Source organism: Lygodium microphyllum, chromosome 23, assembly GCF_053477565.2.
Source record: "Lygodium microphyllum isolate KBCC chromosome 23, Lygodium_microphyllum_v1.1.10, whole genome shotgun sequence".
NCBI lineage: Eukaryota > Viridiplantae > Streptophyta > Polypodiopsida > Schizaeales > Lygodiaceae > Lygodium > Lygodium microphyllum.
In genome coordinates this window covers 114456802-114482016 of record NC_141157.1, presented here as the reverse complement: position 1 = coordinate 114482016, position 25215 = coordinate 114456802, and the positions used below count along the sequence as shown (strand labels likewise).

At 42.1% G+C, this 25215-nt stretch overlaps 1 protein-coding gene across 1 annotated transcript in view; it reads right to left on the bottom strand.

The window, feature by feature from the left end:
- LOC148016646 (DNA binding / DNA-directed RNA polymerase) overlaps window positions 1-25215 on the bottom strand; it is a 63222-nt gene that overhangs the window by 35881 nt on the left and 2126 nt on the right. The window contains exons 2-3 of the mRNA XM_087664461.1: window positions 9920-10069; window positions 9472-9822 (exon numbers count right to left, since the gene is read on the bottom strand). Coding sequence (XP_087520587.1) covers window positions 9472-9822; window positions 9920-10069 — 501 coding nt within the window. The remainder of the gene's footprint in view (window positions 1-9471; window positions 9823-9919; window positions 10070-25215) is intronic.

Genomic DNA, 25215 nt, shown 5'->3' with positions numbered 1-25215 from the left:
AACTTTAGCATTTACAGTTTTGTGCGCATTGTACAGGTAAATGTTGATACATTCAAGTTGATGGGCAACACTCTTCTAAGTGTACAACTATGCAGGAGGAAGCCAAAAATATACCAAGAAAATAATTACGTCGTCTAGTAATAAATGTTGAAACCACCATAAAAATGGCACAAAAACAATACCTAAAATATCTATAATGCCTGGCCCACTGAACCTCGTGCCCAAACTCACTCATGAGCTGACTAGACCACTAATACCCTCTCTCAAATCATGAATGATCTGATGCAATACAATGATACAATGACGAAGACTCATTATGTCCATATAACAAAGACCACCAAAATAGATCCATGGATATCTAAGCACTGGGTGATCAAGCCACCACCAAGGTGCCTCAGAGAGAACCTAATGTCGATGTCACTTGTACCAACACCTAAAAATAGAAAAAAACCATAACAGCTATGTGTCTGTCAACAATGCCTCACAATAGCGTGCATGACCATTCTGTCAAAATTGCCTTTGAGCATACATGACCATGGGTTCCCCACCTTTAGCTAAGACTACCAAAGTGTCCTCTCATGTGAGCTCGAACTAGCCCAAAATAACAACCCACGATAAATCTAAAAGTCAATCCTAGCTCCAAGATTTCAAAATCTACCAAACTTCAAGTGAGGCAAAAGAAAAGTCCCTCTCTAGATCCTTTGTACCTATATACTTGTATAGATGAGGCTCACCTACCCCACCTCACCACCCCCTCACCCTTCCTTTCTCACACTAGAGAGTTGTGAAGGATGACCGCATCACCTGTACTAGAAAGTATTAGAAGGAGGAATTACCAAGGCCTTCCCACGATCTGAAGAAGAGGACCCCTTTTGCACCTCAGTGTGCCATGGCTGAACAATCCAACTCAAAATTGGAAGAGGAGAATAATTCAACAAAGGAGTCCACATCATACTTCTTCTTCTTCTTCTCCTTCTTCTTTCTCGAAGCCCTAACTCTTTGCAATCCTTACACAAATGCTCCTTCTTACCATAGTGATAAGATAGGGCCTTTGACGATTCTTCATGTCAACCCTCTCTAAAGCGGCGAATGCCACATTTCAGCCCCCTCTCTCTCTCTCTCTCTCTCTCTCTCTCTCTCTCTCAATAACATGCTTCCACACCACTACACTCTTAACATGGTATCAAAGCAGCACAAAGACTGATTGATCATAGGCAAACTTGAAGAGGAGTTTTCAGCGCAACACAAGGCTGCGTTTTCAGCATTCGAGGGCGAGCAGGAGGGCCACACATCAAAACAAGGCTACGGCGAGCGTAAATGTGCAGGAAAGGAGTAAAGTTGCTGATTCTGCTGCGGATTTTTGCTGTTCGGGAAGGAGAAAGGCTGCGTTTTGAGTCTTCAATTGCAGATATTACCTTTTCATCGCCTCCAACAAGTGAAGAAGTTCCAAGATAAGTGCAGAAGAGCCCTAGCAAGCTGCATTCTACAGTCAAAGGGGGTTGCTTTTGTGTTTTTGCAGGCATTTCAAGCGAATATGTCTTTTGAAGCCAACATGGAGTTTCAAGCGATTATGGATCGCAAAAGGTGCCCATCCTACCGACTCTTTCATTAAACCAAAAGCTCGATGGTGAGAACTACCACATCTAGCACATTATGATACTTCCTATCTTGGAGTCCTATGATTTGGCAAAGCTTGTTACGAAGGCCATCGATTGTCCTACATCGAGAGACAAGTCCAAACTTTCTGTGAATGATCATGCGGATTCAACAAAGGCTCTGGCACATTGGCACAAACTGAATGCTCGCATCTGCTCATTTATCTTCCTTTCATATACTACAACCATAATTGTCCATATTAAGCAATTGACAGTGGCTAGGGACATATGGCTGGAGCTCTATCAGTTATATAACCGAATGACCATTATAAAATGGGTGTCTTTGGAGGTGTAGATGAGGATATTGAACCCTAACAGGTTATCTTCTATGCAGGAGCATGTGAACAAGCTACGGCAACTTCAAATGCATGTTCAGAATGCAGGGAAGGTGAGAACATATGAAGATATGGCGATAGTTATTCTGGCACAATTACCGCCTAGGTTTGATGCTTTTTACTCAGCCTTGATTGCTTTAGGGCAGGAGTCGACTCTTCTGTGGAAGGAGTTGGTTCCTATGGTCTTGGACCAAGAGAAACAATTTAAAGGGGAGAATGCTTCCAAGTTGAAGGCATTGACAAGTCAATCCTCTCAAAAGAAGGGCAAGGACAACAACAAAAAGAAGGATGACAAACCGAAGAAGGAAAAAGAGAATGACTCTACTCGTCACATCTATGGCAAGGCAGGTCACCGTAAGGATTGCCCTAACAAGGATAAGAAGGACACCAAGAAGGAGAAGGCTTCAAAGGATTCCAACGCAATGGCTGCTCCCTCATCAACTGCTTTTCTCCATTTGGAGGTGGTTTAGGCATCAACCACGAAGGCTTCTGATGCTACATTGACGGCTCCACACCCCCATGAATGGATTGTTGATAGTGGTGTCTCTCAGCATATGACCCCTTCTTTTGCAGGTGTTGCCCATTTGTAGCCTTTTCATGGGCAGATTCTCGTAGGAGATAGCTCTTTTGTTTCCATAGAGGGTAGGGGTGACATGCAGTTGATTCCAAATGGACAAAGTGATACTTGTACTTCTAAGGTGCTTCATGCTATGTTGATGGCCCCACATCCCATTGCATGGATTGTTGATAGTGGTGCCTCTCAGCACATGACCCCTTCTTTTGCAGGTGTTGTCCATTTGCAGCCTTCACATGGGCAGATTCTCATAGGAGATAGCTCTTTTGTTTCCATACAAGGTAGGGGTAATATGCAACTGATTCCAAATGGACATGGTGGTACTCATACTTCTAAGGTGCTTCATGTGCTAAGTTTGGGTTACCATTTGCTTTCCATGCACAAGATTTGTACTCTTGGCCTATTGGTTGAGTTTGATATAGATTCTTTCAAGATTCTTGAGCGTGGCTCGAGAAAGGTGCTTTCTACAGGTTATGAGGAGAATGGAGTCTACAAGTTGAGGTCTCCTTCTGCCTTGACTTCCTTTTTTTTTACTTCATAGACACAATCTAAGCTTTGGTATGCTCGATTTGGCCACCTAAATTATGACTACCTTTGGAGGGTATCTAGTTGTCCAAGGTTTGCCAAACATAGTGGTGAGTCAATAGCCTTGTATATCCTACATCCCTAGAAAACAACATCATGATGCCATTCCCAGTAAGGCTTCGAGGTAGTCTTTAACACCCTTAGAGCTTGTTTCTACAGATCTTTTTGGACCTATGCAAACAAAGTCCCTTAAGGGGAGTTTGCATTTTGTGCTTATTGTTGACAATTTTAGCAAGATAACATGGGCATAGTTCTTGACATTGAAGTCGAAGGCTTTCTCCAACTTCAAGCATCGGTTGCTCTTCGAGGAGAACCGATCAAGCTCAAAGCTAAAGACCTTGCGCTTAGACAAGGGTGGAGAGTTTGCCTCTAATGAGCTCACTAGATTTTGTGCAAATCGTGGTATTCACCAAGAGTTTGCAAACACAAATACACCTCAAGAGAACATATTGGAGTGGAAGAACAAGCATGTGATCAAGATGGCTCGCATCATGATGGAGCATCATAAGACACCTCAATCCCTATGGATCGAGGCTGTGGCTATTGCTGTCCACATCCTCAATCACTCACCTACTTCGATCATGGTTCATATGACCCCTTATGAGGCTTATTTTGGAGCCAAGCCAAATGTTTCTTATTTTAAGATCTTTGGACATAATGCCTATGTTCATATCCTGAAGACTCAAAGGGACAAGTTTGAAATGGCTTCGAACAAACAGGTGTTTGTGGGCTATAGCTCGTAATCTTAGGGCTACCACTTGTATAATCCCATTAAGTGGGATGTCTACACAAGTCGCACCATAATGGAGCATCGTAAGACATCTCAATGTCTATGGGCTGAGGCTATGGCTACTGCTGTCCACATCCTCAATCAATCACCTGCTTTGGTCGTGGTTTGTATGACCCCTTATGAGGCTTATTTTGGAGCCAAGCCAGATGTTTCTCATTTCAGGATCTTTGGATGTAATGCTTATGTTCATATCCCGAAGACTCAAAGGGACAAGTTTGAAGTGGCTTCAAGGAAACAGGTGTTACATTGATGGTACTCTCGATAAGCACAAGGCACATCTCGTTGCAAAGGGTTTTGCATAGTAATGCTTATGTTCATATCCCGAAGACTCAAAGAGACAAGTTTGAAGTGGCTTCAAGGAAACAGGTGTTACATTGATGGTACTCTCGATAAGCACAAGGCACATCTCGTTGCAAAGGGTTTTGCATAGCAGCCAAGGGTGGATTTCCATGATACCTTTGCACCTACAACTCGGATGGCTACCATTAGAGCCATTCTTGCCTTAGCAAGCCATAGAAGATGGCCAGTTTATTAGCTTGATGTGAAGTTTGTCTTCCTCAATGGTGATTTGAAAGAGGAAGTCTATGTTGAACAGCCTCCTGGCTTTTTCTCATCGGATGGACAAGTATATAGGTTAAAGAAGGCCCAGGTCTCAAACAAGCTCCGTGTACTTGGAACAAGAAAATAAACTCGTTCCTCCAACGGAGATTGGGGTATCGGCGATCCATAGCTAATTCAGAGCTTTATATCCACATTTCAAAGGGGGCACATGTGAAGAAATACCCTAACACAGAAACACAAATAACACTGTACGACAAAGCACGAACTGATAAAAGAACACAATCAGGGTTAGGGTAACTCAAAGACAATGAACACAAAGAATGAATGAAGTGATATGACTACTAAATATATAATGCTCATACAGCAAACACACTGCAATGAATGAATACTGAACCTCGAACTCCTGTATCTCAAGGATCACGGCAAGGGTAATGAGCTTGAGAGCATTTCATACTCCGAACGGATCCCAAATCACAGCAAGGCAACCTCCGAGAGTTGAATAACAATAAACACAACCTATGTGACTAGACCTGATGCAGACAACGATCTAGAGAGAGAGTGCTGTAAACGCATGCTATAGAGAGAATCTATAAACGCAAGCTGAGATGATGATGACGATAGCTGGAGAGAGAAAACTAGCAAGACGACAGCTGGGGCTTGCAAACGCAGCAATATGCTGACATGGCACGCTGTACGAAAGCTAAATGGGTGAACAGCAGCAATCGCCTAGCTGGAAACAACAGCAAAATGATGATGGAAGGCTGAAAACAAGTGCTAGATGAGTGAAGACTGCAAGTAGACAACTTGGACTGCGATGTCCTCCACAAGGGGTGTGGACAGCAAGCTGAAAACACCTGAAACCTGCAAAAAAGAGATTGAGGCTGAATGGAGGGCCGCATACCTATTTATAGAAAGTTTGGGCCCTCCCAAGTGGGTTTGTTCTTATGGAACACAAACACTCTCTAGAAACGCGTTTCTTTTACAGAAACAAGGTTTCTTCCTTAATTAAGCATGTTTTGAGGTTGTTTAAGTGAAGATAATGCATTTTTAGCTCAACAGCATATGCTTTGTTTGTGCTCTATGTGGATGATTTGATTTTGGCAAGTTATCATGTCCAAATGGTCAAGGCAACCAAGGCAACAATTCACAAGAAGTTCAAGATGACAAACATGGGACTTCTCCATTTCTTCTTAGGGCATGAGACCTATTACACTCAACTGGGGATCTTCATCTCCTAGCAACAATATGTGCACAAGCCTTGACTATGTTTAAAATGGACAAATGCAAGTCCCTATCGACTCCTATGGATCCAAACTAGAAGGCCACGGCCCATGTAACTTCACCTTTGGCAAATGCTACCTGTTACAAGCAACTTATTGGCTCCCTGATTTGGCTTCTCAACACGAGTCTTGATTTGTGTTATGCTGTAGGTTTGTTGGTTGGGTTCGTGACTAAACCTAAAGAGGTACATTGACAGGCTGCTTTGAGGATTTTGCAATTCCTGAGAGAGACCCTCGATCTAGGGATCTTGTATCCAACAGGTACAAATGGTTCAAATCTTGTGCTTACACATTGGAGCGATTCAGATTGGGCTGGAGAAGTGGACCACAAGCAGTCCACGACAAGTTATTGCTTTACCTTGGGTGCAAGTGCTATTTCACGGAGCAGTAAGAAGCAACCCACAATTGCATGAGACATGTACTCCCCCCTCTATCCGTGCAAAGTGTCTACACTTTTAAGCCAATTTCAACCTCAAACTTTGCAACAAGATATTTAAATCTAGATCGAAGCACACTGAGATACGGTATCATTTTATTCAAGAGAAGATCTTGAATGAGATTATTCATGTGTTGTATTGCAAGACAAAGGATAACTTGGCAAACTTGTTTACGAAGGCTCCTCCTTATACTATTCTTCGACAATACTCCAATTCCCTGACCCTTATGCCACGTCCAAGATTTGAGAGGGGGTGTTAGAGATTTGGCCATCCCCTCAAAGAGCGTTAACATTATTCAAGCATTTTAGGGCAATCCATGCATTTTTTAGTAGGTGGGATAGTATGATGCAATTTCCAGGGCCCAGCATGTTTTCAGCATTTTTGGGCAGGTTAGGCAATGGCAAACAATTTGCATACGCTGCCACATGGCAAGCAAATTTTTTGCAATATTATTTTTCATTATTTTATTTGCTGCAATCAGCCAGTTTCAGCCAAGCCAACCTAATATTTTTGGAAATTTCTTTTCTGCTATTTATTGTCCTACAATCCCTAGTAACAATCATTAAGATTGTGTTTCACAGCAGCCAAAAACGTCAAAAACGTTTAGAAACGAAACATCAGAAATGCATTCTGTAAGTTTCTTTCAAGAGGGGATAAAATAAGAAACGTGGGTTTTTTATATAGAGATTTTTAATAATTTCGACTAGGAAAAGAGGTTCCAAACCTCTACGGAACTCTCTCTCAAACAAAGAATGGCCAAATGAGCTTGAGTCATAATAGAGTCAATTGAGAATGATACATTACATATCCATCGTTATTGACTTGTCACTTATGTCAAAGTCAGTCTTTGGAGAAGCTATTCTATGGCTTAGAACTCAAACATTATATATCATACAAAGAAAATTGAAATAAACATGTAAATAGCCTATCTACAATATGGATTGAGTTAAGTTGCAACATCATGATTTTCATTTCAAAACAAACTGACAAAATGAATAGTTTTTGTCAAAAAAACCATGTTTTGGGTTTCAACTTACCCGAAAAAAACACCCACATTTTTTATTCTCTCAAATGTTTCGTAAGTTTCAAATTGAAAGAAACGTATTTCTTAGCTACTATGGGTGTGTTTGCAAGTAGAGAGACTACAACTGGCATACTTCCACGGCCCATTGTACATATCTGATTCCCTATTCAATATTCATTCATTACAAATCTCTCTCTCTCTCCCTCTCTCTCTCTCTCTCTCTCTCTCTCTCTCTCTGTGTGTGTGTGTGTCCACATGTTCCTCTCTTTCTTTCAATCTAGTCATATGCTTCTACATTCGTTGCACTCTAGCACAGCCTCTTGTGAAACCACTAGTCCACTTGAGCTTGTCACATATTAGCAAGGGAACAATTTTCCACCCCTTGGGATGACATTCCACATCCAAAATAATATAGTGCAATGGAGACACGTTTGTTAAGGGCTGCCACATCTAAAAAGCAAAATGTAGAGGGTTTCCATTCCCCTTTGGTGGAACATGGAAAAGGTTGGTGAACCGTCCATTAAGGGGCCTATCGAGCAAAGTAAAGCTTGTCACATCGTTGTCAAGACTCGTTGTTCATGCACATTACTGATAGTAGCTATCATCACATGTGTGCATTGTGCGCAAATTCCAATCGTCAGCCTATGCCCCATAGGTATGCAACTACCAAGCTTCAAGGACTAGAAATCTCTCTCTCTCTCTCTCTCTCTCTCTCTCTCTCTCTCTCTCTCTCTCTCTCTCTCTCTCAAAAGATGCAACAAAAAGTTGAAGCAATCACAAGGAAATGTATTGCTAATGCTTAGCTTTGGAATTATTGAGTTGTGCACACGTGAGGTGCACATGCAAAGAGTAAGTCACTTCAGTCACAATGACAACTTAAGGAACCCAAGTGAATAGTGGAAGAGAGTGACAAAAGTTGTACAAAGCTATGTCGAGGAAGTGCTCGTGGATACTTTGGTGTCAATCTAGACCATTAATTGGGCCATTAAATGCCCAATGGTGACATTGTGGGACTAGGCGTTAATTAATAAATTAATACTAGTCCAAGGTAAATTAATGTTGGGATCATTAAATGCCCTACAAGCATTAGCACATTGATTCTGAATGGGCACTAGCTAGTTCTTGGGTAGGGTCAAATCGATAATTAATTAATTTTTAGAATTTTATGGACTAGGCGTTAATTAATAAATTAATACTAGTCCAAGGTAAATTAATGTTGGGATCATGAAATGCCCTACAAGCGTTAGCACATTGATTCTGAATGGGCACTAGCTAGGTTTTGGGTAGGGTCAAATCGATAATTAATTAATTTTTAGAATTTTAAATTCTGAAAATTAATTAATTAAAGCTAGTAGGTACTTTTGGAAACCTGCCAAGTGGTAAAACAGGCTGCCACTTGTCAAAACTTCCCATGCAAACTAGAGGAGGGCTGTTTTGGGGGCTGCTTGAGGATCATTCTAGCATTCATGGGCAGAGGAAGCAGGCGCCATCGGATGAGCTTTGAGAGATGCAACAACTGATCACACAGCATAAGAGTGGGGCTGTGGGCAGCAAGTTTTCTTCTCCATCTCAGTAAGTGGTGGTGGTAGAAGAGGAGGGCTCACCAGTATGACAAAGAGAGCTATCATTGAAGAGTAGCTAGACTTTGTCATTTCATATTAAATGTGCCTATCAGTACACATTAAAGCCAAATGTTCCTCCTCTCTCACATATTTGCAAAAAAAAAAGAAAGAAACACTAGAAGAAAATGAATTTAGCATCCAATTAACACTTTGAAGGCATGGGACAATGCGCAATCACAATGCTGAGAAATGCACAACAATAAAAGAGATTTGAACTCCCCGCCCAAAAAAGAGCATGAGGAAAGAGTACACAGCAGAGAGTACAATGATCATGTTTGCTCAGAGATCACAAAATGTAAGAATAATGACCTTGCTAAGATGTGTTGTTTACTACAAGCCATGGCCTATTAACATAGTTTAGCCTAGTCTATTAATATATTCAAAAGATATGCTACATATTCCTGTTCCCCTTCTTAGCTTTTTTTGACTACTATACCGGAAAGGAGCTTCCAATGGCATCCCCACTATAGACCCATAACACCAGTTCACAAAACAAAGAACCTAAAGACCCAGCTTCCCCTGATTACAGAATCTAATAATGATACTATCTTCACTTTCATAGGTGGTAAAGAGCACAAGCATCCTTCACTGTTAGATAAGATCCAAACCTGCAGTTTAAGTTTGTTCAACCGCTTCAGAACAAACTCAGGACATGCCTGTTCCTCCAGGACCTCTTGAATTTTATCAGGATTGCCAGCCATTTCTTTCAGCAGACTCACATTGAGGCTAGCTTGTTCTTCTGGTGTAATGATTTTGTCAAAGATAAATGCTTTTTCAGGAGTGATTGCTGTAAGGTCGTAAGGTGGGATATTTCTCATTATGGCAGCATTAGCCTGCTGCAATGCTTCATCACTTGTTAGCACAGTGCGATTGTCTCCTGCTTTTTCAAATAGCTGGCTAATTTGCTCCTTATCACCCAATGCTTCTTCCTTGACTTGTCCCCGTTCATACCGGCTTAACTGCAATAGAACATATGAATTAGCTAGGGCCTTTACTTTACAGTCCATGCCAAATTAACCAAACAAATAAAGGTACAAGTGATTTGAATTCACTTACCCTAACTTGACTCTTGTGCGTACCAAATGTGGAAGTCAATAGCTTCCTTTTTTGTAATTTCAACTCCTTTGACATTGGAGCCACCTCAACATCTGCTGTTGAAAAGTCATAGTATTCAACCCCACGTACTCTAGGCTCCATTCTCAGAACCTGTATTACACAATGCCTCCACTGTCAAAAACTCATAATGCATGCATTCTTAAAAACTTGGAAAACAAAATGGTTGGAATGTCAAATCAAAAATGTTGCTTCAAATGTTTAAGTTTAAAGGATGGAAACCTGGATTGCATAGGAATCTTTAGAGATTCACACGAGATTAATAAACTCGGTTTTTTAAGAAGATAAACCACCCATGCTTCACTTGACTTTGGATAAAAACTTATCCAAATGTACTGAGAAACATTAATAACCAGGCATTTTCCAAAGCCACAAGGATATAAGTGCATTTTTCTCCACTTACGGCTCAGGCAACAATAAGTCAACCATGTGCAGGTTGACTTGAACTATCTGAGTGACAGCTTATTCTCTACATAAAAATTCATGCACATAAAAGTTCTTTGAGATTGATAAAGAGGCAACAAACATGACCATAGCAAATTTCAAGTTCTAGTATGAACAATGTGGCAGCTCCCATTGAAAGTCTACTCTCTTCATGCATACATAAATTGCTCCATAAATTCTTCCAAAGGTTTGCATATAACCACTTGAAATTGCACCTGCCATACTTTCAGAAACTAAAGCATTCATACTACATCATAATTTCCTCAGTGAAAGATGAGCTTTGCAGTGTTTCCGTGCACATAGGCACTTACAATACATGAGAGCGTTGACTAACAAGAGCTGTCACAAACAAATGACGCCACCGGTGCTTGCCCATTAGCTCATGTCCAAAAACATAAACGCGTGTATTGAGTTATGAATGACTAATGCCACCAGTGTTCTGTAATTACTTTATGTCCAAAACATAAAGGCATGTGTTTGGTTTTGCAAAATAATGAGCAAGATGCCAGCAGCAGATCTTAAAGAAATGAAATATATCCTACTTATCGATGAGCTATGGAAATGGCTCAACCTCAAGGCTTTCCATAGTCTCATAGATGTCAACTCCTATTCAGGGTTCACTTGCTCTAACAATCAGAGGGGTAGCCAAATGTTTAAGGCCCACTTAGACAAAGCTTACACTTCCTCAAGTCTCCTCACAGCCTCCGTTGACTGCAAGCTAAAAGTCATGGATGGCATTCTTCTGTCGTACCACAAGCTTATCCTTCTCACTCTCTCCAATGACTCAAAGAAGGTTAGGGCTGGATGGTTCCATGCTGACTTGAATATGTTTGTTTTCCCATACATCCAGGATGGAATCACTATTTGGCACCATCATTTCTTGAACCCATAGTCCCCCTTCCGATCACGGACCTTAGCACTTGAAGAACCTCAAGAGCTCCTTCAATCTTCCGAATTGTCAACATTAGAAAGGCATGCAAAAATGAGAAATACCAGTTAGTCACAAATTTAGAATCTCAGATTAAGGGTACACACAACTATAGGATGACTTCATTAGAGCTAGGGCAGCACTATGTAAGGAAGAGATTATTGAAGCTGACTGAATTCAGCATACAAAATCTTTGTAAAAGCTCTAACCCTAAGACTCACTGGTCATCTTAAGTATTGGATTAGACAAAAATGGAAAACATTTTTCAAGGGTAGATACATCATTGATACCATAATCACTCTTTGGAGGGCTTCAAATACACACAATCCACAAACCAAGATTTTTAATTCTTCAACATCGACTCCAACAAAGCTTACAATCGATTGGGATGGGACTTCATTCTACAATCTTTATTGGATATGGTTGTTCTACATGAGTTTACAGCCAAGAAAACTGATGTAGAATGAAAAAAAACAAGCTCTATTTGTAGGAGAAAGGGGAGAGTTAGTGTAAAAAGGGAAAGTTAAGTAGCACAAGATATGCATCCAGCCACATCTCATAAGGTGTAAAAAGTGGTGAGACACTTGAAAGCTTGTGTTACAAATGTCCTAACACTTCTCTATGGCCTTCATTTTAGGCTGAAACTTGGCAAGAATAGAAACAAATTTAGTAAACACTACCAAAACACAAAACTTATCGGTTTCATAATATCATCCCTAATTTTTAAAACTAGTACTTTTAAATCAAACTAAGGCTCCTAAAACTTAGGCATTCCCTACAATTTAGGGCCCCTAATTTAATGTCGTATGAAAGCTATTTTTGATTCCATCACAAAACCAATGTTGGAATTTTTGTATGACTTTTCTAAACAAAGATATATGCATTTTAAGTTTTCTACCTATACATGCACATGTACAATCATTCAATCATTTCATGATTATGTCATCTTGCTAACTGTAACTATATATTCTACAAGTTTGACCTTGATACTTGAGTTCTAGTCACAAACCTCCAATAGAGTCAATAGGTGGAAGTGTATATTATCCTTTCTCTAACCCACTACATGAGTCCACAATACACTATGACCAATCGTTAGTGGCCAACTCTAAAACATGTTTCTAAATATATAGTTATTACAAAGAAAACACATTCAATAAATAATTAAATATGCAAATTAATCAAAAGGATACAAAGTCATTTTTGTCCTTGCTTCAAATTTACCCAAAGCGAATCATGAACTCACCATCAAAGTGAATCAAAGATGACTTTCCAACTAAGAGTACTCCCACTAATTCTATAGGTTTAAACTATTATGATTGATTCACTATCCCTCCGAAACCATCTTACCTAATGTGGCTCATTTTGCATAGATATATGGATCCAAGAATGAGCTGTCCGCATTAGCAAAGGAGATGGCATTTGCAAAAGATGTCACAAATCCTAGGAATCAATCGCTCACTATTCCTTGCTTGCATTAATAATAATAAAATGTTAACTGGACTACATTAAGCGATCTTCCTCTTCCATCCATACCCACTACACAGTGGAAGAAAGTACTTCTTGGGAAAACTAATATTGGCATCCCAATCCTATGGAATTGCATTGACAATATCTATCTTTGAAATACATGGATTAAAAGATATGCTCCAACATTCCAAGAAAAAAGTATTTATGAAATCTCTGGAGTGAAACTTGAACTTTCAATATAGGTGTTTGTAACATATCCACCTGTCTACTTGTAGGACACGTCTTAGCAGCCTATCGGGAAGAGAGTCCAGAAAGCGCCGCCCGACACTCCCATGGAATGTCACGGGGTTTGCAATCTAGGTCTTCCCGAGTCTGCCACGTAGCGGAAGCATTCTGGCCGTTCCCACTTAGGATCGACCTGAATCAGGGTTTTCCTAATGGTCAAATTCCTAGAACGGTAGCTAGCATCGAGCCCCAGGCGAACTACTTTACGCGGAAACATCAGGGTCGAAGCGGATTTATAGTGCACTTGGTTCAAGGAGAATGTGAAACGAGAGGGATGCAAAGCTCGACCTCTCTGCCCATAAGGCATAGTCCCATTCCGTTCCCCTAAAACAACATAAATCGGGACTCTAATACTCTAGATTCTAGGTCATCGTTCCTTGCTGTCAATTTCCTTCGAGAAAAGTTCCCGGCCAACCGGGACCACCCTTCCGTACGACAGACCCATGGCCACATCCACCGCACTTTCCTCAGGGTTGCTTTAATTGTCTAATTACCTTCCACATTTAGTTTGACGCGCAAAAACAGCTTCCTTAATTAGCCAATTAATCACCGATTCCTTCACGTAACTTAAGCACTTACATAGAAAAACAATGTCAAGCAAGTTCCTTTTAAACAATTAATCTTATTTATCAGTCTTTGGAATACATTATATAATCCAACCCGAAGGCTAATCCATAATCTGCCCGAAGCCAATTCCATAATCCGCGCGAAGGCAATCCAGCAATCCTCAGGGGTTACTAATCCAAGTTTCCGCCTCGACATCCAATCCCGAGTCACGTCGGCCTCTTGTGCAAGACCCGAAAGCAAAGGATTTACGGCCAAAGCCCCCCCTAGCACCCAAGCATCCTCCTGCTCCAAGTAGCACCCACCGAGAGACCTCTCGCAGCGGGTTCGGTCTACGTACCCGGCACGGCTAACAACCCCCTTGGATAGGGTCAAGCGGACAGTCGGGGGTAACTGATGCTGCCTCTCCCTCCAAGCCTTCAACCTGAAGCATTAACTATTTTTCCATCTTTAGTTCCTTGAGCAAAGAAGTACAAATAGTGCTCCTAACTATACAAACACAATCAATCCAGTGGTCGTTTATTTGGCCAACTGCTAAGGTGTGAATCCTTCTCTTCAAATGCATCCAGCATTCGATCCGGGATCGATTGCGACTTGGCAAGATCCCCAAGGGTTTTGTTATTTGTCTACTCTTTTATCCTTAGGTTAGGGTTTATACCCTGTTAACCCAAATTAACCAACACCTTAGGTTCCTTAAATTAAAGCAGTAAATCCTGGGCAACCTCATCGCCCTAACTTGATTGGTCAATTGCTTGCTAGGCAATACATAACTTCCCTAACTTGGCAAATCAGCCCAAGGAAGGGTGATGTAGCAAGATGACCACTCATCCTCTTGCAAGTTAGACTTGCACTAGAACTCGCCAACCTTGTTCTAAGGAGAGGCAATTCTACTTTGTGATTTAAAAACAAAACCCTGCGATGTTGCAACTTGTTGCGTAGGTGTCGTACCTGACTTATGGGATTATTTCTCCTATCGCACGGTATTTCTTGGTCAAGGATACCTTGGTCAAGATGTAGGGTTTGGGAGTCCTCTTGACTCAACCCAAACCTAATCTTACTAGGCGACAACATTTGGCCCTAGGGTTTCTAAATACAAATGGAAGTCTAGTATTTGGTCAATTGATCCTTGGGGTAAAACCCTAGATCGTTGTTGCATGGGCGTTTAGCTAACCCTAACATTCCGTGAATGTGGGTAAGACCTTTGGGATTGAAAGTCTTGACTTGGCATCCCAAGTGCGATACTAGGCAGAATTTTTAACGTGACTAAACCCTAGCTAGCACTTTGAGGTGTTCGTCGTACTAACTATTTATGCTTTTATGAATCCCATGTGGGTTATGCCATCACAAGCAATTTATCCAAATCGATCTAATTGTCTTGCAATAAGAGGTGATCTTTTTTTACAGACGCTAATATTTTTCCTAAAAGGTGTAAATAGTTGCAAGACATAACATTACATGAAAATATGCGATTCATTGACTTTTTCCTTCTATGCAACTATAAAACATACAATGACCATTTCTTTTTCTTGCCTAAACTATAATGATTGACAATTTAGGGCTACTCGTATAAATTTTACATTGATGTACATCAAGAACTATGCTTATAAAGCCTTCGTTTAATGCATTGAATTCAACTTTAATATGAAAAATGCATCCCTTCCTAAATAAAACTTTGATGAAAAGACTCCGTGCATGAACGAATACCATGAGACCATTATTGATTTAATTCGTCCCTTCGATACTTAGCCCCACCTAGGGTGTAATTTTCACCGCATGCAATTTGCAAGGTACACAAATCCCTTTCGTGCAATGCAACTACTTGGACAACATCTAGTAGACGTCAATGATTATCTCATACGAATCACAACTAGGAGATTATTATCTAAATGCATCATGCGCTGTTCTTTTTCACGAGGAAATCAAGGATGCATTTAGACAAATCCACCTTTTAACCTATGCAATAGGATTACAACTTGGAAGTGCAAACAATTTCAAATGCACGACATGCACTAACTTCGTAAACGACTGAATAAATGCATTTAAACTTTCCTAAAACCCATCATGCTTAACGTATCCCTTTCATGCGAGAATACAATTGGAACCTGGGCATGAGGACTCGTAGCGATGTCCACGCGTGAACTCGGGTTGGAGGCTCCCGCGTGTGCGCCTCGCGTCTTTAGCTTTGGAGCCATCGATGATGTAGTGGACTTGGACTCCGCGAATTCTCCTTGCCCTTATTCTCGATCTCCGAAACTGCCTATTAGGCCAATACTTCTTTCCTCGCGCAGAAATTGGGGCTTACGAGTCTGATTTTTAAAACCGAGGAGAGCACGTGTAAACAAGGCTTAAGGAAGCCTTTAGTCGAAGCTTCCAAAGAAGCTTCTAAGCTTCTCAACAGAAGCTTACGTGGAGAGAGAAGGTAATAATGGAGAAGAATGATGAGAATGAGGACGAAGAAGATAAGGGTGATGATTATAATGATGATATCGATGGGATGGGCCAGGCGGCAGCAGCGCGGCAACATGGCGGCTCTCCACGGCAGCAAGGCGGCGATGGCGGGCAGCACGACAGCAACTTCTCTCCTCCCTCCCTCAAGCTTGGGGAGGGGGTGGTTTTATAGGACTAAGGAGGGGGAATAGCCACACATGTGGCTAGTTTGCATGCTTCCTCCTCCCCCCGTGCTCTCCTACTCCTCATCACTCCTCTCACACTCCCTCTCCCCCGCCATGCAACGGCTAAAGGGGAGGGTTTAATAGTAAAAAAAAATTGCAAAATTCTTATCCATTATCCATTTGCCTTTCCTGTGAAGGGTGTTCCCGCGTGGGCTTGCGGGTTTTTAGCTCGGCCTCTTTTGCACAACGCGGGCTAGATTTTGATGATGCACGCAGAGTAAGTGCTTAGCCAAGGCCTTTTTGTCGCGGGGAGGTCACTTGAAATTGCTCACTACGCGGCGTGAGCGAGGTCTAAAATTATTAATATTTCATGCGGAAATATTACATCCTCTCCTCCTCTGAGGAATCGAGATGTCCTTATCTCGAGAAGAACTGGGGGTATTGTTGGTTGAGAGTGCTTTCATCCATCCAAGTGGCATCCTCTTCAGGATAACCTTTCCACTGGACGAGGTATTCTATCAGGGTTCTGGATCTCAAATGCCTCTCCCTAACATCTAAGATCCTGTCAAGCCATAGCTCAAGGACTCCTTGGCTAGGCATTACAACATCATCAAGCAGGTGACTAGGGTTAGGTACATACTTTTTCAATAGACTGATATGGAATACATTATAAACTTTTAGGTTCTTAGGGAGTTGCAGTCTGTAAGCATTAGGCCCTAGGCACTTGAGAATCTTGTAAGGTCCACAATACCTTGAACTTAGCTTTTTGCATTCCCCCAAGGATAGGGAACTATTCTTGGGACGTACGCGAATGAAGACCATGTCACCTTCAACAAAGGATCTATCTTTACGTTTCAGGTCCGCGTAAGCCTTCTATCTGTCCTTGGCGGCTTGGATGTCATGTCTTATTGACTTGATTTGGTTATCCATGTCTTCCAGCATCTGCTTTGAAGCTTCAACCCTCAAGGTTGGATCCGAAAAGTTTAAAGGACTACGACAGTCGTGCCCATACAATGCTTGAAAAGGGGTCATCTAAATGCTTTGTTGGTAGGAAGCATTATAGGCAAACTCAACCAGTGGCAAATATTGAATCCACTTTTTGGGTTCGCGGCAACAATGTGCCCTTAGCATATCCTCAATGACTTGGTTGACTCGCTCCGTTTGACCATCGGTTTGGGGATGGTAAGCTGTATTGAAACAGGGTTGAGTCCCAATGGCCTCGAAGATGGCTCTCCAGAAGTGTGATGTGAAGAGAGAGTCACAATCACTGATGATTCTTCTGGGTAACCCATGCAGTTTGAATATCTCCTTGATGAACAACCTTGCAATATCTGAGGCTTCATAGTTTGTCTTAACAGGGATAAGATGTGCAACCTTGGTAAGCATATCAACCACAACCATAATGGAGTTGTAACCTCCCTGAACTTGGGGCAGGCCAACAACAAAGTCCATACTAATGAATTCCCATTTCATTTGGGGAATGTCAAGTGGTTGCAATTTCCCTGGCATTTTGATATGTTCAGCCTTAATGTGTTGACAAGACAAACATTCAGTGACATATTTGAGAACGTCACCTTTAAGCCTCTCCCAATGATAGCTCTTTCTGACTGCATTGAGGGTCTTGGCATAGCCAAGATGCCCTGAAAAAGGGGAGTCGTAAGCTTCGCAAAGTATCTTCTGCTTAAGTGACTGGCTTGCCGGTATACATAATCTCGTTCTATAGTAGACAAGTCCACTATTGATAGAGAATTCTCGATACTTTGCATGTAGCTTCGGGTCTTGATCCTTGATGGGAATCTCCCTTAGCAATTTCTGATAGGTTGGATCATGGCATGCCTCCTCTCTAGCTAGCTCAAGTATTGGGTTGTTTAGCATGGATACCTTTGTGGCTAGAGATCTAGCTGTTGATGGATCTTGCAAAATCAAAGAATTTAGAAATGCCTTGCGACTAAGTGCATCGGCAACTACATTCTCCTTTCCAGGCCGGTATTTGATTTCAAAATCATATTCCTCCAGCACTTCAATCCATCGACGTTGCCTCATATTGAGCTCATTTTGGGTAAAGATCCATTTAAGACTTTTATGATCCGTCACTAGGATAAACTTGTTACCCAGCAAGTAGTGTCTCCAAAGCTTGAGAGCATGGATGACAGCTAACAGTTCCAGATCGTGGGTAGCATAATTCTTCTCATGGCTCTTCCGTTTCCTCGAAGAGTATGCTGAAGGATGACCTTCTTGCATAAGCACACATCCTAAGGCCAGTGTGCTAGCATCAGTTATCACTTCAAACTCCTTACTAAGGTCCGGAAGTTTCAGGATAGGTGCTGATACCAAGCTTTGCTTTAGTTTATCAAAGCTAGATTGTTCAGCAGTTGACCATACAATTGATGTTTGCTTCTTCAGTAGATCCGTCAGAGGCGCTGCAATCAAGGCATAGTTTTTTATAAAGACCCTATACCATCCTGTCAATCCAAGAAAACTACGTATTTCTTTGACAGTTGTTGGTGTTGGCCACTCCAGAACGTCTCGGATCTACTGAAATTCCTTCCGCTGATACAATGAATCCCGGATACTCAATCTGTCGCTTGAAGAATGCACACTTCTTCTTCTTGGCATAAATCTTGTATGCCCTCATTGTCTCAAGGACAATGAGAAGCTAGGGTTCATGATCTTCTTCCTGTTTGGAGTAGACTAAGGTATCGTCGAAGAAGACGAGTACAAAGTCATCAAGATATGGTTTAAAGATATCATGCATTAGCCTATTGAAGGTAGCAAGTGCATTTGTCAGCCCGAATGACATGACTAGGAACTCAAAGTGTTCATACCTTGTACTGAATGCCGTCTTTGGGATATCCTCTTCCTTGATCCTTATCTGATAATATCCAGACCTGAGATCAATCTTAGAGAAGATCTTCGCACCTTGAAGACGATCAAGAAGTTCATCTATTATTTGTTCTTAATGGTTGATTGATTCAACCCTCTGTAGTCAATGCATAGCCGAAGCGTTCCATCTTTCTTCTTCTGGAACAGCACTGGAGCTCCCCATGGTGAACTGCTAGGATGGATGTAGCCTTGGTCTAACAATTGCTTGAGTTGCTCCTTCAGCTCAATCGCTTCCGGGATGGACATTTTTATATGGCCTCTTTGCAATTGGTGCAGCTCCTGGCACTAGCTTGATTTCATGATCGACTTCTCTTTGAGGAGGAAGTTCTGTCAGCTCTTCAGGAAATACGTCTGCGTATTCCTTTAGCCATGAGGGTTCTTCTCTAGACTCCTGATTCTGATCTAGCTTATTTAGCTTAATCAAATAGACAGGTAGCCCCTTTTTAACTCCTTTTATTATCCAAAATACTTTGACCAGTTGAATTTTTTGCCTACCACCCTCTCCTTGAGTTGTGACCAATTCCCCTTCAAAATTTCGAAAGGAGACTTGACCCTTTCCACAGTGAATGTGGACATCATATTAGGTTTAAGCCAATCCATTCTGAGCAAACACTCGTGGACGCCTAGGTTCATTACCCTGAATCTGACCGAAGTCGACTTTCCTCCCAAAAGGAATTTCACCTTAGCAGTTTGCCTGGTACAAGTGACTTTACGACCATTTGCTAATTCCACAAGTAAGGTAGGTGCATCTTTTGTGGCTATTCCTAATCTTTTTGCACATGCTGGTGAAATGAAGGAATGTGTAGCGCCACAATCAATCAAGGTTTAGAAGCTTTTAGCGATTTGGGCCTTTCTTGTGAAGAGCGGCATGGACTGTTGCTCTCTCAAAGTCAGCTTCCATGGTTGGATCTTCTTCATCACCAAACTTGTCGGCAACACTAGCGGTCCTCCCTCTTGCCTAGGTGGCGGCTCCTTGGCCACGGATGGTTCCTTGGGATGGTCCTTGACGTTGTTGTCCGCCAAGCTTGGGACATTGCCTTTTGAAATGACCAGGCTCGTTGCAATGGAAGCAACGGAGATTGCGGCCATTACCTTTGGTAGGAACAAAATTATTTACAGTGTTGATCCTGGCTTTCTTCCTTTGTCCCTGATTTTGGTCATGTGTTCTCTTAGCTTGGGACATGTACACTCCCTTGTTCTGATCCTTGTAAGACCAAGTCTTGTTATTTCTTGGTTTGATCTGCATCTCGTGTATTATCGGTGCAGCTCAAATGAGCGCGTCCTGTAGGTCTTTTGGGCGCATTGATTCGAGGCGGGTGTTTATGGGTGGGTTTAATCCGGCACAAAACTTTAACCCCTGTTGTGTCATATCCATTTGTGGTGCATATTTCAAAAGAGAGACGAATTTTGAATAGTATGCATCAAGGGATAGACCAAGCTGCTTTAATTCATAGAACTCGTTCATCTTCTGCATGCGGTAGGCAGGTGGTAGATATCTCCCTCGCACAGCTCTTTTAAGCTTTTCCCACGTAATTGACTCTTCCGAGATCCCTTGGTCTCTGCACCATTCCTTCCACCAAAGTCTTGCTTTGCCGGTGAGCTTCAGTTTGGCGAGCATCGCTTGGTTAGCGGGTGCAATACCTGCTGCTTCAAAATAATCCTCCATGGTTTCGATCCAGATCTCGACATTAGTTTGGACGGTCCTTCCTTCGCCGTCAAATTCTAGTGGCTTGATTTGCTTGAGAATAAACATTTTCTCCTGAATCACGGCCGTACTTGGTGTAGGGGTCTGACTAGGGATCTGCACTTGAGGTTGTGCATGGACATTAAAATTCTTTACGTTAAAAACTTGCTAACGTTTCTCACATTACATTGGCTTTTAGCCAAGTGACCTAATCACTTAACTCCGTTACCAACACTTACAATCAAGACAGTCATTGATAAAAAGTCTATTTCATTCATATGGACATAGCCCTTTTGAGTACAATTATTCTTCGGATGGTAGAGCAAGCTAATACATTATTCAGAGAGAATAAGATTGTGTTACATTCAGCTACGGGAACTGAGAAATAATATGGATTGGGGTCATGGATTTTCAGGAATTGATAGGTCATAGGAAGATTAGGATATCCTTTCCTTTGATACCCGTTCTTTTCATAGCGTCCCAACACCTTGATTCTGTCGGCAGGGATTATTCGAGTCACTTCCTCGTACACATATGTGTTCTGCTTGACCTTTCGACCGCCGACATGTAGGGTTGCGTTTGCGTGAGCCTCAACAAAGATAAACAGCTTCACGATCTTTAAGTCCTCCATCCACTTGATTCTCTTCAAGTTGGTCCAAAAGTACGCAAGTCGGTGGGCAGCTATGTAATAAATTCTTGAATCACCCGTCCATCTCCATTCCACGCACAGGGGTGACGGATTGTAGATGCGGTCTAGGATATTCATCATATCTGTTAGCCTGCTCTTCTTCAGTCTCAGTCTGTCATCTCCTGGTTGTGAGCTCCTATCAGAGTCTGACAGGAGACAGAGGAGCTCTGTCAGTGTGTTTTTAGGCTGCTTTAGTCAGCATGCAGTCTTGGGCATTTTACAGCCCAATCTGGGCTGTTTCTGGGCTGACTGCCCATTATTTTGGGCAGTCGGACCAGTTCTGATCAGTCGGACCAGTTCTGGTCAGTCGGACCAGATCTGGCCATAGTCGGCCAGATCTGGCCATAGTCGGCCAGATCTGGCCAGGTCGGCCAGTTTGCTGGCTAGGGGCTATTTATAGCAGCCCCCCCAGTCAGTCCAGCATTCATTCTCTGCAGGTACAGCACTGCTTCCTCCGTCTCCGTCTCCGGCATTGGTGCTGCCTCTGCTTCCAGTCTGTCCTGGTTCCCTCACTGACGCTCCGGGCTGCGTGCAGGGACTGTTCTGTCCATTCCAGTGTATTCAGCATTCATCTCAGTCAGTGCAGACTTTCTTCCTTCATTCTCTGCTTCCTCTCTCCTCTCCTCTGTGTTCGTGTTCTTCTTTCGCTGCGCACTCTCACAATATCCAGCCTCCATCGATAAGTCGAAGCACGCATCGCAGTCATAAACATAACCTGGAATACCAAGAATTTGTTCCATGCTTCGCGACTCTACAGGCCAGTATCGATAAGCACATAAGGAAATGTTCTTAACAGCAACATTTGCTCTACTTCTCCTCATTAAGTTTTCTTGTAAGTATTAGATCCTCGTTGGTTCGCTCTGATACCAACTGTAACATATCCACTTGTCTACTTGTAGGACTCGTCTTAGCAGCCCATCGGGAAGAGAGTCCAAAAAACGCCGCCCGGCACTCCCATGAAATGTCACGGGGTTTGCGATCTAGGTCTTCCCGAGTCCACCACGTAGCGGAAGCATTCTGGCCATTCCCACTTAGGATCGACCTGAATCAGGGTTTTCTTAATGGTCAAATTCCTAGAACAGTAGATAGCGTCGAGCCCCAGGCGAACTACTTTACGCAGAAATGTCAGGGTCGAAACGGATTTATACTGCACTTAGTTCAAGGAGAATGGGAAACGAGAGGGATGCAAAGCTCAATCTCTCTGCCCTAAGGCATAGTCCCATTCCGTTTCCCTAAAACAGCATAAATCGAGACTCTAGTACTCTAGATTCTAGGTCATCGTTTCTTGCTATCAATTTCCTTCGAGAAAAGTTCCCGGCCAACCGGGACCACTCTTCTGTAGGACGGACCCATGGTCACATCCACCGCACTCTCCTCAGGGTTGCTTAGTTGTTTAATTACCTACCACATTTAGTTTGACATGCAAAAACAGCTTCCTTCATTAGTCAATTAATCACCGATTCCTTCATGCAACTTAAGCGCTTACATAAAAAAACAATGTCAAGCAAGTTCCTTTTCAACAATTGATCTTATTTATCAATCTTTGGAATACATCATATAATCCAACCCGAAGGCTAATCCATAATTTGCCCGAAGGCAATTCCATAATCCGCCCGAAGGCAATTCAGCAATCCTCGAGGATTACTAATCCAAGTTTCCACCCGTAGACTAGTATGCGGGCCTCGAGATCCAATTCCGAGTCACGTCGGCCCCTTGTGCAGGACCCGGAGGCCAGGGATTTACGGCCAAAGCCCCCCCTGGCACCCAAGCGTCCTCCTGCTCCAAGTAGCACCCACGGAGAGACCTCTCGCGGCGGGTTCGGTCCACGTACCCGGCACGGCTAACAACCCCCTTGGATAGGGTCAGGCAGACAATCGGGGGTAACTGATGCTGCCTCTCCCTCCAGGCCTTCAACCTAAAGCATTAATTATTTTTCCATCTTTAGTTCCTTGAGCAAAAAAGTACAAACAATGCTCCTAACTATACAAACACAATCAATCCAATGGTCGTTTGTTTGGCCAACTGCTAAGGTGTAAATCCTTCTCTTCGAATGCATCTAGCATTCGATCCGGGATCGATTGCGACTTGGCAAGATCCCCAAGGGTTTTGTTATTTGTCTACTCTTTTATCCTTAGGTTAGGGTTTATACCCTGTTAACCCAAATTAACCAACACCTTAGGTTCCTTAAATTAAAACAGTAAATCCTGGGCAACCTCATCGCCCTAACTTGATTGGTCAATTGCTTGCTAGGCAATACATAACTTCCCTAACTTGGCAAATCAGCCCAAGGAAGGGTGATGTAACAAGATGACCACTCATCCTTTTGCAAGTTAGACTTGCACTAGAACTCACCAACCTTGTTCTAAGGAGAGGCAATTCTACTTTGTGCTTTAAACACAAAACCCTGCGACGTTGCAACTTGTTGCGTAGGTGTCGCACCTGACTTATGGGATTATTTCTCCTATCGCACGGTATTTCTTGGTCAAGGATACCTTGGTCAAGATGTAGGGTTTGGGAGTCCTCTTGACTCAACCCAACCCTAATCTTACTAGGCCGACAACGTTTGGCCCTATGGTTTCTAAATACAAACAGAAGTCTAGTATTTGGTCAATTGATCCTTGGGGTAAAACCCTAGATCGTTGTTGCATAGGCATTTAGCTAACCCTAACATTCCGTGAATGTGGGTAGGACCTTTGGGATTGAAAGTCTTGACTTGGCATCCCAAGTGCGATACTAGGCAGAATTTTTAACGTGACTAAACCCTAGCTAGCACTTTGAGGTGTTCGTCGTACTAACTATTTATGCTTTTATAAATCCCATGTGGGTTATGCCATCACAAGCGACTTATCCAAATCGATCTAATTGTCTTGCAACAAGAGGTGATCTTTTTTTAAAGACGCTAATATTTTTCCTACAATATGTAAATAGTTGCAAGACATAACATTACATGAAAATATGCGATTCATTGACTTTTTCCTTCTATGCAACTATAAAACATACAATGACCATTTCTTTTTCTTGCCTAAACTATAATGATTGACAATTTAGGGCTATTCATATAAATTTTACGTTGATTTACATCAAGAACTATGCTTATAAAACCTTCGTTTAATGCATTGAATTCAAGCTTTAATATGAAAAATACATCCCTTCCTAAATACAAACTTTGATGGAAAGACTCCGTGCATGAACGAATACCATGAGACCATTATTGATTTAATTCGTTTCTTCAACACTTCGCCCCAACCTAGGGTGTAATTTTCACCGCATGCAATTTGCAAGGTACATAAACCCCTTTCATGCAATGCAACTACTTGGACAACATCTAGTAGACGTCAATGATTATCTCATACGAATCACAACTAGGAGATTATTATCTAAATGCATCATGCATTGTTCTTTTTCGCGAGGAAATCAAGGATACATTTAGACAAATCCACATTTTAACCTATGCAATAGGATTGCAACTTGAAAGTGCAAACAATTTCAAATGCACGACATGCACTAACTTCGTAAACGACTGAATAAATGCATTTAAACTTTCCTAAAGCCCGTCACGCTTAACGTATCCCTTTCATGCAAGAATACAATTGGAACCTGGGCATGAGGACTCGTAGCGATGTCCACAAGTGGACTCGGGTTGGAGGCTCCCGCGTGTACACCTCGCGTCTTTAGCTTTGGAGC